Raw genomic sequence first — 19,358 nt, forward strand, 5'->3', positions numbered from 1 at the left:
CATTATGCAAAGTTGAATACATTAAAATAAAAAATATTTGTCTTTCTCATTTGCTCTCTCTCACTTTCTCTGGCCCTCTTTCACACACACACACACACACACACACACACACACACACACACACACACACACACACACACACACACACACACACATTCAGACACACACACACACACACACAGACACATTCAGACCACGAGTCTCTAAAGCTGGGCTGTGATAATAGAGCCATTCAGACGTACTGAATGGGGGAGGGGGGAGCGCGAAAGGGGAGGAGAAAAGGGGCTATAAACTCACTGTAATGTGCAGAGGTCAAGGCTGTTCTCTACCTTCCCCGACTCACATGTGAGAGTTTGTCAAGCTGTGTGTGTGTATGTGTGTGTGTGTGTGTGTTATCCTCATACTCGCACGTTGTCACACATGGGAACTCTTTGTACTCAAAGCTTCATGCTGACACACATTCGGTCAGCCCTCGGTCTCTCTCTCTCTCTCTCTCACTGCTTTGGTTTGTTTTGGTGATCCGTACAGTTGCTACAACTCGTCTTCTTTGCCATGTAGGTTCATACACACATTTTACACACATAAAGAAAAGTGTAAAGAGACACGTCAAACACACACCCAGTTTTGAAACAAGAACAAAGTGAACTTGACTGCGCTGCCAGTAAACTTTGACATTGGTTTCAGATGGACAGCACTGAGGAAAATGGCCTTCCCCACTTCAGGCAGCCTTATCTCGCTGTTGCCCTGGACGAAGCACAGCTGGATTTCCTCGGGGAGAGGTTAGAGAAGAAGTCCCGGACATTTTTGGAGAGGGTAAAAGCACACTGTTGGTGAGTCAAAGGATAGGTTTAGTTTTTGGCCTGTCAGTTTGAGCCCACTTAAGGCCCTTCTGAAGCTCTATGGTTTTAAACCCTGTGTGTGTGTGTGTGTGTGTGTGTGTGTGTGTGTGTGTGTGTGTGTGTGTGTTTTCCTCCAGGTGTTCCGGTCCCAGGTTGAAGAGCTTCCTGCTGGGCTTTTTTCCTGTCCTGTCATGGCTGCCTCGCTACTCCATCAGAGAAAACGCCATTGGAGACCTGGTGTCTGGAGTCAGTGTCGGGATCATGCAGCTGCCACAGGGTGAGGATGCAGCAACAGATGATAAAGAGTCTTGATAGGTTTTAAACAACTACAAGCTGCCACAATAAATAAAAAAGGTGACCTCTCTATTGATGATGTTTGAAGACATCTTGAATTTTCTAAATTGAACCTGTATTCAGCGACAAAGATGGGTGATATTTGGCAGTGTCTGTGATCCCTGGTAGGAAGAAAATGTCTTGAGTGCAGAGACCGAGCCTGGGAACCAGCGGAATCTGCGAGCTCATGTTTTATTTGCTCAGATGCCCCCCCCCCCCCAGTTCAGACAGATTTCCATTCGGTCAGGCCCATCACAACCGTTGTTGAGGCATTTTAAACAACCAAGATGGCTGATGAACTAGAAGCAATATGAATAGGATGTTGGAGCTAGCTATCTAGCCTAGCAGCCTACCGCTACGTCACATGTTTCGTTGCTCTGATTGGTTGTAGCGTCCAGAGGCATTTGTGAATTGGTCTGATGATGCCCCCCATTTTCATGCGTAGCCACCATCCTGAATATAAAGTGTCTTCAGGAAATCTCTGAACAGTTGAGTTGAAATGATGCAGGGTTTTCCTTTGCTTTTAGTAATATGCACTTGCTGTACATTCAAGGCACGCTTTTCACCTCCACCTTTCTTCTTCTCTCCCAGGTATGGCCAATGCCATGTTGGTGGGAGTTCCTCCAGCGTTTGGTCTCTACACCTCTTTCTATCCTCTGGTCATCTACTTCATCTTCGGCACTTCCAGGCACCTCTCCATTGGTGACTGTCAACCATAATTTTTCTGGAAGGACATCCATCAATAATCTGACCTTTTTTCCTTTTACTGTTGCAGTAGTTCTGTATAAGGCTTGTGTGTCTGTTTATGTGACAGGTACTTTTGCTTTCCTGGCCATCATGATTGGGTCTGTGACAGCCAACGTGGAGTTGCTTAGCAACAGTGTTGAAGGGAGTCAGATTGATGTGGAAGCAGCCAAAGTGAACGTGGCTGTACAACTCACCTTCCTCTGTGGCCTCATACAGGTACACACACACAGGAACAGTATGCACACCGCCGTGCAGCTGATACTCACCTCTGACCTCTGGCACCATCATGGAGACGAGCAGGGGAAAAGATAATTTCCCTGCAGACATCCACTAAAGTATCACATTTGTTTTAATCATTTAATCTATTGTTGTGCTGTCAAAGGGAATATCTGCCCCAAAGCTATTCCACCACAACCCAACCTGCTTCATGCAGGTTTCCCTATCCAACCTGTAGGCGTCACCAGTGCACTGATGTTGACAAGATCCCTCACTGGGTTCCCACACTGCAGCTAAAGTGAAGTTTGATGGCTCAACATTTTTCAGGGATATAAAACATACATTTTCATGTTTGGTGTAAGTCTCTCAGAATCAAACAGCCAGCATTTTGTGCATATATTCAACAATTATATGGGGAGACAGAGGAGATTTAAAAAAAAAACAACTAAATTAAAGCTGTGTGTGTGTGTTCCCTCAGCTCCTATTGTACCTGCTGCGTGGAGACGGTGTGTGTCGCTGGCTGTCTGATCCTGTAATCAGAGGCTACACCACAGCAGCAGGTCTTCATGTGGTCGTCCTGCAGCTGCCACTGATGACTGGAATACCTGCACAGAGACACACTGGACTGCTGGCTTCAGCATGGGTCAGTTGAAACACTGGTGGTGGTATCACACACACACACATTCACATGTTGGCAAGCTTCAACACTGCCGAAGTATCCTTGGGCAAGACTTTGAAGCCTTAGTCCTCTCTTAGCTAACCTCTCTTCCTCTAGTTTATGAAATTCAGTGTGTTTTCTCATATGGTTAATTAATCAGTCTGTCTGTACTTTAGCTAAATGGATAATCGAGTAAACCGCAGTAGCAGTAGATATAATAGCTGATCCTGATCTGTGATTGTGTGGAGACTGGAGGTCATATCTCATCTCCTGGGTCAGTGCTGGCAGACCCTGACCATGTCTCTACACCTCACCTTAACCTCTGAGAACCTGAAGAATTGAATAATCTTGGCAAGTGTTGTCTTGGCAATTAAAGATCCTTTCTGATTGCTGCAGGGGCTGCTGCTGTGAGTGGGTGATAGCTTTGTTTTTATTCTTGACGCTACATAGGGCGAATTCAAGGTTGGCATCAAACTCCTCCAAGGATGCACCTTGTCACCTCCGCATGGACAGGATTTCAAGGTGTAGGCTACGTTTGGAAAGTGCCAGGGTTGCTTATCGGCTGTTTGCAGGTGGCGGGTTTTTTTTTCTAGCTTCACTAAACCATGACTTCCAATATGCACTGGAACAGTTCACACCTTAAAATCACACCGGCAGGTGTCAGGGTGCAGGTCTTCTCCTGAGAAAAAACACTTTCCCTGAAGATGTTCGCAGGTCACTGGTAGATGATTTTTAAAGATATGATAGTTGAGATTTCAGTTACTAAGGTTACCTGCTGCCATACTGTTTGAAACTGTGTGTGTGTGTGTGTGTGTGTGTGTGTGTGTGTGTGTGTCTGTGTCCTCTTCCAGGCTTTAAAGGATGTGCTGCATGGAGTGACCAGTGCTGTACCAGGAGCTCTGTCAGTCAGCGTGGTTTCCATGGTGACACTCTTTGGAGGCAAGACGCTGAATGAGCGCTTTAAGAACAAGCTGCCTGTCGCTATACCGTGGGAACTTATACTGGTAAGGGACACTCACACACTCACACACACACACACACACACACACACACACACACAAACACACACACACTCAGTAGACTCATGCCCATAAGATGCACCCAGATGGACAGATGCCACAGTGATGAACTGATGAATGACTCATAATTATATAAAAGTCTGTTTTTATCTCCAAAACCACAAATCCCCACGTACAATGGCACCTGGCCACCGATTAACCATCATCCTTTCTTCTGATGGTGTTTATTTTATTTTTTATTTTAGTTACTGTAAAGATTTCAGATTTCAGAGTAATTCACTGTAGATTAGTGTAACTAAACCCCCAAATGTAAAAATAATTGTGCAAAAGTCACGACAAAAAGTTTTAGCTTGTTATTTGAAACAGAAGTTAGACAATTGTCTTTTATTATCTCGACAATTCATGACTACTTTGTCAGAAAGTGTGTTTTTGATAGTAATCTGATGGCATAAACAACATGGAGGAATAAAATCTTCATCCTATATATACAAAACCAAAGTCAAACACCAACAAATCATCATCTTTGATCTGCGGTATGTTATGGTAAAATGGCTCACACCCACCACTGTAAAGCTAGATGTATCAGCAGACGGACGGTATCTGATTATGCTAATGCGTGTGTTTGTGTACTTCCACGTGCACGTGTATGAACAGACTGATTGATCCGACATTTAGATGTAGAATACTGTATATTGTTGTTTTCCAAACTGGGGCATTCTGTGCAGAAAATGTCACGTCCATTGCTTTTCTCCCACAGATCGTCCTGGGCACCATCCTGTCAGTGCAGATGGATCTGGCTGGACAGCACAGAGTCCAGGTGGTGGGACGCATACCCAGTGGGTCAGTAGAACTGTGTCATTGTCTGTTTTGTGTGTGTCTTTGTCATTCAATTTGCTATTCTTTTAATATATTTTCTTAGACTATTTTGTTGATTTTTACTTTGTTGAAGATGAGTGAAGCTGGTGAACCTATAGGCAAGTGTTTTATTGTAACTGTAACCGTGACATGGTACTTGAAGTATTTAAAGGAAAACTTCAGGTCGAGGCCTTTAAACAAATCATTGTTGAAAAGAAAAGATATATTATGCAAAGAAAAGCCAATATGCTTTATATCTGACACTCTAACCTCCCTCTAAGCTTCAATTCTTCACACTTCTGTTCTCCTCGTAGAAAATAAGTTAGTTAGTTTTACTGTGTAATCCTCGATAGCTTTAAGAGAGTGCAGAGTGTGTGATGAGTAAGTCATGGGGTGACTCAGCTTAAACTGGTGGTCATAATTCTTTATATTACTTATATTTCATTTTCTTGAAATAAGAAATTAGTCAGTGGACACTTTATCTGGACACTTTACTTTATTCTGGTCACTGCACTGTTGTTATTTATCTTATCTTATTTTTTATTTTTTTTTTTTTATTCTTATTCTTATTTTAGCCTTTATATTCTACTTATTTGTTATCAAAACAATAGCACCTTCAGACCACAGCAAATTCCTTGTAATGTATGTTACTTGGCAATAAACAGTTTCTGATTCTGATTCTGATTCGGTCATTCAGTTGATCAACCTGTCATCTCCTTCCTTCCTCCCCCTCCTCTCCTCTAGCTTGTCTCCCCCAGTCCTTCCCTCTCTCTCTCAGGCCAGAGAGCTGTTCATTCCAGCTCTGTCCTTGGCTCTGGTTGGCTTCAGTTTCCTCTCAGCCATGGGCTCAATGTTTGCCCACAAACACAGCTACCGCCTTGACCCCAGACAGGTACATTCACAGCCGCTTTAACTATATGTATAATCATTAAACATGTTAGGTGATTTAAGAACTAACTGCAAGAAAACAAACAAAAATTTGTAATCATATGATAATGGATTCAGAAAATGTGTGGAGAAAGTGAGAGAAACTGGTTTAAGTTGAGTTTAGACTTGTCGAAAAGCCTCCTCTCACACAGGAAGAATTGGTCTTTCAGTACGAGGAGCTGTAGCAGCTGTGATCCACAGCCACAATGGCAAAGCAGCATTAACATGACAGTATTTTGCAGATATCTCCTCTTCACTAAACACTTACATTGCATTTGCTCTGGTACCTTACTCATGTCTTATTAAAGTATGACTTCATTGTGGCAACAAACTCAAGGAATGAAAAGTTGAGTTGCGTCTGTGTTATTGTAGTTCTTATTGATTGCTAACAGAGGGTAACAGAAATCACAGATTAAGTATTTAAAGTCTGAGGATTCTGAGAATGAGAACGCACGGTTAAAATCCTGAAAAAATGCAGTTTAGGACCACGACTTATTTTGACTGGTGTAAGTCCACTGATGGGACTTGTATGTGACTATGAAAACTGCTGTACGGAAAGCTCTGAAGGACAAACAATAAGAACACGGTCTGGTCCGATGAACACAGTCACGCAGGTCTTGTTAGATATCCATCAACGGAAAAGAGCAACGCTTACTTCCACAAATTGATTTTAGTGAAAAGAATGGTCCTTGGTTTCTAAAAATCCTAAAAATGATCCTCTTGATGATGAACTTGAAGTACTGACGTGTAATATTTTGTTTAGTGTTTTCCGAAAGATAACTGACTAAATGCTGGAAACAGAGCAAATCGCTGTCATCTTGAATATGTAAACTTCTCACTATAACTTGCACCTTTTAAGACCATGGCTGATTAACCCTTTCAACCCCTGGGACAATATGTTTGAACAACTACCTGGACAGATAAAAACATGACAACCAACAGGCCAACCAGCAGCCTCAGAGCATACTTTTCCAAATGCTGTTGTCTGTCTCTGCTTCAGGAGCTGCTGGCTCTGGGTCTGTGTAACGCCATAGGAGGAATGTTCCAGTGCTTCGCCGTCAGCTGCTCCTTCTCTCGCAGTATGGTCCAGGATAGTATTGGTGTCAAATCACAGGTGGGTTTGTAAAGTAAAACTTTATTTACAGAACCAACCTAAAGAAGTCGAGCAGTCGTCTTTGGTTTTTTGGCACGGGGTATAGCCAACAGGTTTTTGTTGGATGACCTAAGTGGCCGCTCAGTAGTGTAAGTAGCTCAGAGACAATGCAGCGCGGCTAAAATAGGAGTGACATGAGATCAACGGCCAGTCCTAGTTAAGAGCCTTGCTGCTGCATTTTGTACAAGCTGGAGCCGTGCCAGGGCAGTTTGATAAAAGGGCAAGTCTAATAATATTGGTCTGATTTTTGCAATGTTATAAAAAACATGATTGGACCAAATTGTTGACATGGAGTTCAATTTTTTTCAAAAATGTCAACCAATATCTAATCTTTTTATTCAGTCAACTCGTTTAAATGGTCTTTTCTTTGTTATCGTCTCTTTTCCTTTACTTATTGTCCTCCTGTTGTGTTTTAATCTCATGTCTTAGATGGCTGGTTTGGTATCAGCTCTGATGATTCTCGCCATCTTGTTGAAGATCGGTCACCTCTTTGAGCAGCTGCCAAAGGTGAAGTGCATATGAGATGACAAATACTCTTTATGCTCATCATAAAAGTTGTTATTCAAATCATCAGAATCTCACCCATGACAATTTTATTTTATTCTTCTCTGAGGGCTCCCAAAGACATGAACATGTCATCTTTTAGTTTTTTATGTTGTTGATTTGAAAAGGACTTAGGGAACTATGATTTCAGTGAGAACCATGGTCCTGGTTCTCACTGAAATCATAGAACTGGGCCACTAAAAGGTCGATGTCCCCAGTGTACAGCAGAGAGAACAAAACAATCTACAGAAGAGACGTGATTGTGGTGCCAATGCTTTTGTAACAGGACCAAATGCCCCAAAAAGATTTGCTGACAGTTCTCCAGTCAGTATGGGTATCCATAAACCGCCGCTATGAATTTTAGAGCATGTCAGTGAAGATGTTTTAAGAAATGTCAAGTCATGCTCCAGCTGGATGAGACTCACTGATGATTCACGTGTCTTAGCCAGTGTTCAGTAATGCCTTGCTGTGTGTTCCAGGCAGTGTTGGCAGTGATCATCGTGGTGAACCTGCAGGGGATACTGGCTCAGTTCAAAGATGTGTGTGTGCTCTGGAAGTCTGACAGATTAGACCTGGTGGGCTACGTACACACACACACACACACACACACACACACACACACACACACGCACACACACACACACACATACTTATTCAAGCTCATAGCACAGAACTGTGCTTAAAAACACTGATCCTCCTCTCATCCCAGGCTTCTCCTCTCTCCTCCCTGCTCCCCTTCAGCTGGTGTGGGTGGCCTCACTGGTTTGCACGCTGATCTTTAACCTGGACTTGGGTCTGGCTGCGGCTGTCGTCTTCTCTCTGCTCACACTCATCTACAGGACACAGCAGTCAGTAAATATCATTTAACAGACTCCACATGGAGCATTTTACATCAACATCTGTGTTATCGCCGCAATTGGCAGCCTCTACCAGCATTTACACTACATTTTACGTCTTTAGGGTTTGATTTCACGGGGAATGTCAGCTCTGACTTTACATAAATCCACATGAACTCTTCAATTATCCACTCGTCAACCACAGTGACCTGATGATGCTTATTTATTTGGAAATCTGTGCCTGTCCTGCAGTTGCATAATATCATTAATTCTAACCCTACTAACTGACATGTGCCATTTATAAACCCTCAGCCAAACTATCTGGTTTCTACAGATACTATTGTTGTTGGTGCAAAACATATAATAACATAGAAATAGAAAGTTTTAAATCATTCAGTCATTTGCTGTTTGGCCTATGTCACCTTCAAGTATCCGCTAAAACTACTCCTGATATTTTTATTTAATCCAAAAGACTGAGTAGCAAGTAATTGTTGACCCAACATATTCAAAGGTAAACTGCAGGGCCCACAGATTACAAGATAGCCTTTACATTACTACTGTACAATATAAAGGAGGGTTGCTTTATCGCACACATCAGGTGGAGGGCATTGTACTTGAAGGCAAGCATTTTTACAATAATACTGTAAATTATATCAAATAGATGCCAAATTTCTTGTTAAAGAAGCAATGATCTTTGCTGTGGGAACCAAAGAGGCTCATGGGACAATGTGTCTTAACTTTGAGACACAATAGAGCAAAGTGGCATGACTATGGCTTCCAAAGGAAACATTAAGTTATCACAATTAATTTAACAGTGGTTTAAAGGTGTATAAAATCCTGCATATGGGATCTTAACTATTATTACTTTAATGATTAAACATTACTGTTTAATCATGATCATACTGTATATTTACTTATTTAAAGAGATTATTGGGGTAACATAGGAGTAAGAGCATTTTTTGTTATTGTTTTATCATTTTGATATTAATCTGTATTAAAGACTGAGAGACTTGTGGTATATATACAGTATGTGCTAAAGGGACATAAAGTGGATTTGTCTTTACTCATTTATTCACTGACTCATTTCATCATATTTTTTTCACACATCTTAAAAGTTTGGTATTTCCTCCCCTCCTCTCACTTGTCTCTAAAACTCTCATTAATATTCCCGTTGTCTCTCTCTCGTGTCTTTCATCTTGTCCCCGTCTCCCAGCTCCTCCACTGCTGTTTTGGGTCGTATTCCTGGTACAGACTGTTTCAGAGACGTGGGACTCTACACTGAGGTAAACTCAATCTGTCTCACAGGTCTCACAACAATCATTTTTGGGGAAAAAACCCTCAAGCTGTTTGATTAAAAGTTTGCTGTTGCTCAAGGTAAAAGGAGTAAAGTTAAGGCCTAAGGTAATTTGGAAATTACATGAAACACAATCCAACCAAACAACGCTTTGAACGCATCCTCTGTGTTGTTATCATGTTTCTGTCTGCCTGTCTTGTACCGTCCCTGTTCCCTGTTCATTAGCTCAACATTTCCTTTGTCTGGTTTGGGTGAGGAACAAGGTGTCAGAGCTTTTGAAATGCTTTTCAAAGCTGTTGTCAGAGCTCAATAGGTTTTATCAGAATTCTCCTCTGACTGTCCTAGTTTTCCCCAAAAGTTTATTTATTCTTCTTCTCCACCAGCCTCACCACATCTTCTATCCCCCACAATCAACAGGACAAGAGGGTACATTGTAGATCATACCCATAGAGAAAATGGATCTAGTGTTTGTGACATCACCTACAGACATAAAGGGGTACTTAGATGCCTGGAGGTTACTGCTGGCTGTGATCTTTGACAGATATTCAAGCCTCGAAATCCACATTTGGGCAATGGGGTAGACGTTTTGACTATGTGGTGTAAGGACCATCTATGACAGGCGGAGTCAAGTAAAGAGTTGGATGTTTTGGATTTGTCACAAAGCTGCAGTCTTTCCAACTCATTATGAGTTCATGGGTTTAACAAAGCGAGCAACAACTTAGTAGGAAAAGTATGACATTCTGGGAAATACTCTTCTTCTCTTTCTTACCAGAGGTTGATCAATACCACTCTTATGTCTGAGGAAGCAGGCGATTAGCTTAGCTTAGCATAAAGATTGGGAGCTGAGGAAAACAACTTGGCTCTGTCCAAAGTTTTAAAAAGTCCGCCATGCACCAGCATTTCAAGGTTTTATAAATAACACACTGCATCGCATTTGTTTAATCCATACACATTACATCATTACAGGAAGTCACTGTGTCTATCCATGAAATAGTTACAGCATGTCACATATATTTTTTACATTTTGGTTTGTGTATGGATTAAACAAATTTTATATAACATGTTAACAAGTGAGCTTTAGTGGTGCTGGTAGGTGGATTTTTTTAAACTTTAGACAGAGCCAGGCTAGCTGTTTCCCTCTGCCTCCAGTCTTTATGCTAAGCTAAGCTAATCGACAGCTGGCTGTAACTTCATATTTACCATACAGATGTGAGAGTGGTATTGATCCTCTCATCTAACTCTTGGCAAGAAGGCAAAGAAGCTTATTTCCCTATAAAGTTGCTGCTGACTTTGTTAAACCTTTGAAATCATAATGAGCTGTAAAGACTGCCGCTTTGGGACAAATCCAAAACATCCAACTCCATCCAAATCCATCTGTCATGGATGGTTCTGTCTTTTACCTACCACCTGTTTCCTTCCTCCACCCTACTTTATAATGTGTCTCTGCATCCGAGTCACAGAAACTTTACTGAAATTATTCCAAACCATCTTAAGTCAGACACATGCAGCTCTGAATTTAATTTGACAGAAGCTGCCCAGGATATTTAACATTTTACTCCATCATGCCTCAGCGTCACAATAGGCCTTAGTACAAATACAGCTACACTACTGTACTAAGTTACTACTATTACACAACTATAAATTACTTTCATAATATATTATAATGGAAAGTAGGCCTAATAATAGGACAATTAGGGGGAAACTCTTAAGACACTAAAGAAAATGTATGCAGGGAAAAAGAAGAATAACACTGACCATACATGACCTGATGATGATGACAGTGTCAAACGCGGTCGATAGCCCGTCTTGTATCTGCACATGAAACACATCTCAATTTAAACTGGATCACAGCATCTGCCATGCAAATGCAAATAAACACAGCAAGCATGTGATAGGCACCAATGTGCAGGATGTAGATCAATGTCTGAATCTGATCTGAATAAATGCCAGTTTTTTTTTCACTTGATGAAAAGGCGTGTGAAGATAAAAGTTGATCCTAAAGTTTATATTAAAACAGGTTTGGAAATGATTTGGAATTGACGAAGTTATTGAATTACAGTGTCCTCATTGTGTAAACTGACACTGAATAACGCACCAAATTCTCCTGCGAAGGTCAGTCTTTTATAAACTGTCACGCAGCCATAACACACTAAAAATAAATCCCTGGATGAAAACCACCATCTGTCACACATCAAAACACCAAACTGTCACCGAAGGCAAGCTGTCTGGGCTCAGAGCATCAGTGAATTCCTGTCAACTTCTCGCTCTCTGTTCCCTCGTCTCGATTCTCTCCTCAATCTGTTACACCTTTGTGTACTTTGTCAACTATCTATCATGCATTAGTGAAGGTAGTGGCTTTCTTTGTAGAAGTTCTCCTTATAACATATTGTTTCTTTTTTTTTAATTTGATCCCACCCTCTAGAGCCAGATCAGTTAACTTAAACAGAGACTTTATTGTGTCTCAAACTGGTTTACTGTTCGAAGAACATAAAATGTTTTTTGGCCAAATGCAGTAAATCCCTTTTGGGTTTGCACCAATTAAGCAGCATGCACACCTTTTACTTAGTTAAAATAAAAATGGGTTGAACAGTAGCTGTGGTGTTATAATATAAAGCTTCAGCAATCTGAGGTAGTAAAATCAAGAGGATATCCAAGTTACGGCCTTCATAGAACATGTTTTATTTTCCCTCCACCGCCGCTGGACAGGGTAACACTGTCCAGGATAAGACAAAGAGGACATTTCCTACTGATTTGACCCACTTGATTTTACAAACTCAGACTCCTGAAGACTCATATTAGCTCCAGATAAACTATAGAATGCATTTTTGCACCGACAGAGCACTGTGGATTTTGCCTGCCATCATTTTCCAAGGGTTTTCTTAATGGTCAGTATGAACAGGAGGAATGATTGCATCAAGAAGAAACAGTTTCAATGTATATGTCCATGTGAGTATTTCAGACTTGAACAATTCTGAACCTATCCTTCTGAGATGGAAAGAGCAGGTACATTTGTCAGAAAAGTCTTGGCTAAAGCTAAAGTGTGGTGGTTTTGACAAATAATATATTTTTGTTTGTTTCTAAATCTCCTCTCTTTATCTGACATTTAATCAATATGTCGAAATAAATGTGAGCAACATCTATGACCTTTTTTATGGAAGCACTGTGAGTCAAGTGAAAAAAAGAATTGGTGATCCATTTTCTACGTTTCATCTAAATGTTTTTCTCTCCTCTGTTTATGACTTAAGAACAGTTGGAAAAAAAAAGTTTTTGCCAGATTAATCTTTCTATGTTCCTCAATTGCTTTTTTTCATCTGTGGAACATTTGTGTAAAAAAAAAACAAAAAACGACTTTTCCCCCCTCATGAAGCCTATTGCTATCTGCTAATCACTTGAGAAAAAAAACTTTGCTCTGTGTTTCTGAATTAACGAGATACCTCATAATCGTGCCAGAAATATGAATGTTGGCTGCTGCTGCTAATCAGCCTGACGCAGGGAATCATTTGTGCCGGATCCGGGATCTCCCCCTCTGGCAGGATTTTGAAGTATGTCGTTAATTCAAAAAAACAGAGCAGATTTTTTTTAAGTGAATGCATTGCGGTCATAAACACAGGAGACAAAACTATTTAGATCAGACCAAATTTATTTTTTGTCAGCGGCCTCTCAGGGCTTCCACACATTTTGGTTCACGCCAAGGCAAGGGAAATACAATCACAAGCAAAAGGAGAGTCCCTACAAAACAAGCATCCCATTGTTTGACCTGTAATAATGTTTTCATCTCATAATATGTGATGAATTTTCATCATTTGAAATATTAACTTTTGAAAATATGGCACAATTCTTCCTTCAATATTTCCCTCAGAATGACTTATTCTGATTTATACTGTATTGGACGGTTCATTGCTGAAACATTTTAGAGCCTATGTTACGTTTTTTTTTTGTTTATAATGAACAGAAACAAGCGTAACCGTGTTTCTCGACGCACAATGATGATCTGCAAGCTCAAGGCAGCATAGTGCACCAGACTGCTTGAAAATACTGTTGTTGCAAACTCTGGCCTCTCCAGCTTGTCAAGTCATATACTGCAGGTACTGTACAATGTTAAATGCATATACTGTGTGTGTGTGTGTGTGTGTGTGTGTGTGTGTGTCTCTGTTGTCTGATTTTTTTTTTAAAAGGCAAGGCAAGTTCCTGGGGTGACTATACTCTGCTGTTCCAGTCCTATTTACTTTGCCAACTCTGAACTGGTCTTCACAGAGATTAGACAGGTGCCAACACACACACACACACACACACACACACACACACACACACACACAAGGTGAAATGTACATGATTGGGAAGATGGAGAGGAAAACAGCGAGTGATTAGCATCAGCAAAATAAGAGATGATTTTGAGTCTTCAAGATTGAGAGATGGGGTTTTAATTGTAATGAATCTAGATGAGCAGCAGTCCCACAGTCCATCTTCTCCATATGTAGGGTACATTTCTTCCACATGAAGTGCATCAATAAGTGTCATGTCCGCATGTCCACATTCAGTGGCAGCACCTGTGTTAGGCAATATACGAGGTGTGTGTATGCAGCTGGCATGTGTGTATGTCTGTCTGGTTGGAATAGAAATATTGCACAAGGATGTTTGAAGAAGTTCTCCTATTACACGGCACCTGAAAAGTTATGAAGTAAATTTCCCACGTGTAACCTCATCGCATCCAGACAGTGAGCCGTGGTCAGAAGGAGAACCCAGCTGGAGTCCACACCGCTACCTCTTCCTCCTCGTCTTCCTCAGCCCAGGCATCAACATACACTCACTGCTTGGTTCTGGATCTCGGCTCGGTCAGCTTCATGGACTCTGTGGCCATGACATCACTTTGCAAGGTGAGGAAAGAGAACTGATTGCAATACAATGTCTAAAGTCTCATCTTCATTTTCATTTTGGCTCATTTAAAAACCGAAAAACCATCTAATAAATATTAGATTTTCTTTCTTTACTTTTATTTTGGTGCGTGGCGCTCGTTAGTGTGGTGATTCTGCACCAAACTGTCCCAAGATCATCTGTCAATCAAACAGTGTGGGCGGTACTGTGGCATCTTTACCTGGGAGTTCCTGCAGTTGGTGCTCTTTTCTTTGTCTCTCCAACAAAGACGTCTGTCACTTCTCACACTGACTACTCAGTTGGTTTTATTTAACATAGATGATCTCTAATGCAACAAATGAGCTCTCCTAGACAAGACCTACTAAAACCTATGGCAGCCCTTTCTACTCTGAACAAAAGATGAAAATGTCTGCATGACAAAGATAAAAAATGGTCAAAGTCAAAATTTGGCACTTGAGCAGATGTTTATTTGTTTGATGTGGTAGTTTATTGCTTTGTATGCTGGCTATAGCTATAGCACATGTGCAGATGCTGAAGATTTAAAGTTCTATATGAAAGATGTACATATTCTTTGTCCTTACGCCGACTCCTCTCTGCTGATCAAAGACATTTACAAGAAGATTATTATTTAAGACTCGACTAGACCAGACTAGATGTTGAGTAATAACACGTTAGATAATGAAAATATTTTTCAAACGCCTCTCACAGCTTTTGAATAATAGATGAGTTACCAGCCGCACTGATACGACTTTATCTGTTCCTCCACTTTGACCTTAATGATAAAAGAAGAAGAAAATTCAACCAATCAACACTTGGTGTACACTGGGTGTGTGTGTGTGTGTGTGTGTGTGTGTGTGTGTGTGTGTGTGCGTGTGCGTGTGTCATTCATCAGGTTGTAGAAGACTTGAAAGTCCAGGGTGTCAGTGTGCTTCTGGCAGCGTGCCCAGGTCAGCTTCATGTTTCATACTCACTTATCTGCTATAGAGTGACTCTCCATCTATGTCTCTCTCACTCACTCATACACTCACACACACACACACACACACACACACACACACACACACACACTGCTCGTGTTTCCACAAGTCAGTTTCCCACCACCCCTCCCTTACTGTAGCTCTCCTTGAAACCTTTTTTTTCCTTTCTGAACTTCATGTTGCTACAGTAACTGTTTTTCCCACATAATCTTATTTTTGTATCTAAACTATCCCACCAACACATGCGATCAGACAGGTTGATTGTATCCAAACGGTGTTTTCTAGTAGTTCAGGAGTGCATTTGAAGTATTTGAAACTTTAAAACATAAAGTGTGCGATCCTGACGCTCTCTGTATGCCAACAGAGAGAGTTTTATCCCAGCTCCAGACTCAGGGTTGTATACCAGACAGCGTGCCCAGCTCCTGTCTCTTCCCATTGGTCCATCATGCTGTCCAGCGCTGCCTCAGCACCCTGCCCAGGCCTCTGGAGGTATGCAGTTAGAATATATTTTAAAATCAGGAAAAGGTTTTTATGTATGTGTTTTGCAGAAGTGGTCTGAGAGTTCTACCGCAGTGTTTCTGGATGCACATTAAAGGGGAACTCCACCGATATTACTAATCAACATCTGTTTACAGCTCTTGAGGAGTACTATTGCATGTGTAAAAATTAAGTTAATAAGAGAGAGCTGGGCGAAATCTAATAAATTGCCTCAACTGATGTCACTTGACAGCAGCAGTCGCGTTGCATTGTGGGCAATGTAGGCACCAGGTTTTATCAAGGAAGAAAAACCGGTGGAATAAAAATGTTTATATCTCTGGTTCTGCTGCATTGATTTTAATCCTTTTTCCTAAACTGTTAATCGTGAGTCTGATACTGTTATGTGCAATGTAAAATCAGTGGAGTACTCTTTTTGACATCTCGTTGAATATGAAGTGTAAAATAGCATTTCAAGACATTTTAAAGTTTGTATAATTTGGTTTTATATCTTCTCAGGAAATCAACCCAGATGCAAGTGAATGTTGAACCTACAATGTGTCAGCTGCTTTTGAATGTAAATTACAGGACAGCTAAGTCATCTCACAGTAGCAAGAGGACAGAAAGAAAAATGCTGCGATGACAGTTCAGACTTTAAGAAGGCAGACAGAGTAATCGCAGCTTTATTTTATTTTGAAAGAAAGCCATTTACACCTTTTAGAGTATGTATGTGCCTACACTTGTCACATATTTCCAAACAATAAATGTAGCTGTTCCCAACCATTATTGGCCGCTCTGTCACTAAGTATTTATGTATTGTAAGTATTTACTGTGGCAGTTCCACAGGCCCCCTGTGACAAAGTGTTGGGTGTGGAAAGTATACACATATCCGATGAGGGCAAAGCAGGTATATAGACAAAGTGAAAAGATTCTTAGGCCTGACAATGTTAGCCCGTCCTCTCACAATGGACTCCTGTGAAAGACTTTGTATGTCTGAGTCTTTGTATGATGATGCTTCCGCTTCAGACAAGGAGAGACTTTTTAGACACAAGTACCGATTGCTCCATTGGTTACAGAAGAGCTGACCACACCCCGTTAATTCCATGATCCCTGATGGTGATGGCCTGGCAATAGAAACTCGTTTCCACTGACAGCTCAAAAAAAACGAAGTCTCGGTCTGTCCTGTTCTGTGCTGCCCTGTGTGTGTTTTGGATTAAGTGACAATGACGGTGTTGGTTTAATGTAGGTGAGAGAGGCAGACGGTGAGAATAATAGAAAATATGTGGCTGCCGCTCCTTCTGTATCTTTTTCAAAAAGTTTCTCTTACTTGTAGAGGAGTGTACATTGTGTCATTCCGGTCCAGAAAAGCAATTCCTCTGATTTACAGTGTAAACAAATTAGATTATCTTTATCTAACTTTAATTATAATCAAAACATAGCAAGTACCATTTTAAAATGCAGACACATCATGAGCACAAGACAGCAATTTGCAGACAACTATCAAAACTATCAAAATTGATGAATTTGTTAATACATGAACATATTTGGTTGAAAACATATTTTATGTCTAAAGTAATTTTGGTGCTCTTGGTTTTATTGAAGGCTTTTCATCAGTGTGTGCCAGTAACATTCAAGCATTGTGTTCACTTCTTCTTTTCTTATGTTTACAATCCATGTTAAAACAAGCAGCGGCCACTAGTTGCTCAGTCCCTACAAGCTCATGCTGTGCCGGCAGATTTAGGTACAGAACGTTATTTTAAATTCTAGAGGAGATCTTAAAGTTTCCACATGTCCTAAAACTGTCAGGCTGAAATTGGGGAAAATGTGTCTTAATTAACAGACATGTAGAATATTCCCATCTGATGAAATGATGCAGCCGTAAATTCAATATTACAGCTGAGTCATTATTGATAAGAGTAGTTTCCTTTCATAATCATAATTGATCTCTCCCTCTTATTACCAACCAGAAATTAACACAGGGGCAGAGATCAAAGTTCATAAAAGTCCACTGCTTACATCCTGCTGTGTTTAAATGAGCATGTCGTCATGGAGGCTGGGAAAACCGAACTGGCCTCCCACAAGTAAAAACACACAAGAGCTGTGAAGAACTCCAGAGGTAAAGAATCGGTGACATCTACCTTTAGTCTGTCTCATGGATTGTGCAATCACTCGCAGGCATGTCACAGCGGGCTCAGTAGGGACATTTTCACTGTCTAAAAATACATTATGTATGCTCCCATTGACATGACTACATTTGTTCATTAAAGAGTAACTAACACCAGGCTGAAAAGCTTTGTTTCACCACCCTCCTTGGTTAAAAGTTACAAGCCTGTTCTGGTTTGTGCACCTAATTTTGAACTGTTCATAGCATTTAGACCTGAAAAGTTGGTTCCCATCTGGAACCAAAAAAAAGCAGGTACAAGTACAAGTTGTTAAACTTTGTTTTCCTGACATCTACACATAAGGTGGCTTATATCCCAAATTCATAGCAGTGGAGAGTAACTGTATACATCTTTGAACAGGCTTAATTTGTGTGATGCATTTTCAGCAACTACGTAGACAAGTGAATTCTACCACAAAGTGAGATTAGTGGGTTAGCCAGCTATTTTGACTTGAGTCTTCATTTATCACAAAGCTGGTACACTAATGATCTGCTCAATGGTTCAAGTTGTTGACAAGAACAAACTGCACGTTGGTCTACAGAGAGTTGGAGTTGGAGTTGATGGAGTTTCTACATTAGAGCCATCTGGTTATGTCAAAATAATGCAGACGCTAATCAGAAAAATCAGTGGAATTATTTTGTAAAAGGAAGTCCAGTGACTTGACAGTTTCGTTGGGAGGAAAGAAACAGGTCAAAAGTATGAATAAGCAATGTAAAGATCAATACTTGTGAGATGAATCTATAAAACACGCTGTGTCTTTAAGAAACATTGTTTGTTTGTCCTGTATCCCATTCGCTCCCCTGCAGTATAATCATAAATTAACGAGAACAACCCTGACTTGGCTGAAATGGCTGACTAATCTAATCACACATGGATACAAGATAAGACATAAAACACACAGATAAGACATATCTAAAACTCTGTCTACAGTAAAGTGAATATCTTATTGTTTGTACAGCCATTCCGTCTATATCCATCTGAAGTTATATTTGTTTAGTTTCCTTTTTTGAATGTATTACATGATGTATATACCTGTAAGTCAAACTCACATTCAGAGTCTGCCGGTTTCATTTTGAACACATTTCTTCAAAGGCAAAAGCTGATTCCCACTATACATGACAAAAGCCGTGACAATAGCTACAACATCAGTGAACTAACTCCCTCTGTAAATGATAAAACAAGTGCATATTACGTGGTCATCTCTAATTTCTACCACCTCTATTACCACTTCTACAACTGCGCATACAGTTTGGAACTTTGCCCTCTGCCTCCACAACAATTCGCCCAATTTCGTATCTAGATTTCTCCTCAAGGACTCAAGGCACAGCAGCGGAGCCACAACACAGATAGAGAGGAGACAGAGAAGAAAGAGGACAACATATGTATGCAGGCGTATCAGAGAAATCCTCTCTGTTGTGGGTTTCAGGATAAAACCTTACCTTCAGTCATGACT

General features: G+C 40.7%; 1 protein-coding gene across 1 annotated transcript; it reads left to right on the plus strand.

The window, feature by feature from the left end:
* The first annotated feature begins 1,765 nt into the window (after positions 1–1,765).
* Positions 1,766–15,770, plus strand: LOC139288481 (solute carrier family 26 member 6). The gene is made up of 15 exons (XM_070909784.1): positions 1,766–1,874; positions 1,987–2,135; positions 2,614–2,778; positions 3,645–3,797; positions 4,570–4,652; positions 5,412–5,559; positions 6,595–6,708; positions 7,177–7,254; positions 7,770–7,865; positions 8,032–8,138; positions 9,340–9,409; positions 13,596–13,685; positions 14,133–14,294; positions 15,185–15,239; positions 15,634–15,770. The coding sequence occupies exons 1-15, from the start codon at positions 1,766–1,768 to the stop codon at positions 15,768–15,770; spliced, it is 1,716 nt and encodes a 571-aa protein (XP_070765885.1).
* The last annotated feature ends 3,588 nt before the right edge of the window (positions 15,771–19,358 follow it).

This window comes from Enoplosus armatus, chromosome 8 (genome assembly GCF_043641665.1).
Source record: "Enoplosus armatus isolate fEnoArm2 chromosome 8, fEnoArm2.hap1, whole genome shotgun sequence".
Lineage (NCBI taxonomy): Eukaryota > Metazoa > Chordata > Actinopteri > Centrarchiformes > Enoplosidae > Enoplosus > Enoplosus armatus.

Excerpts from the sequence above, each read along its gene's own strand:
- LOC139288481 (XM_070909784.1), top strand. The coding sequence starts at position 1,766 with ATGGCCAATGCCATGTTGGTGGGAGTTCCTCCAGCGTTTGGTCTCTAC. Across the intron at positions 1,875-1,986 it reads TTCCAGGCACCTCTCCATTG|GTACTTTTGCTTTCCTGGCC; the intron begins GTGACTGTCAAC and ends TTTATGTGACAG. Across the intron at positions 13,686-14,132 it reads TCTTCACAGAGATTAGACAG|ACAGTGAGCCGTGGTCAGAA; the intron begins GTGCCAACACAC and ends CATCGCATCCAG.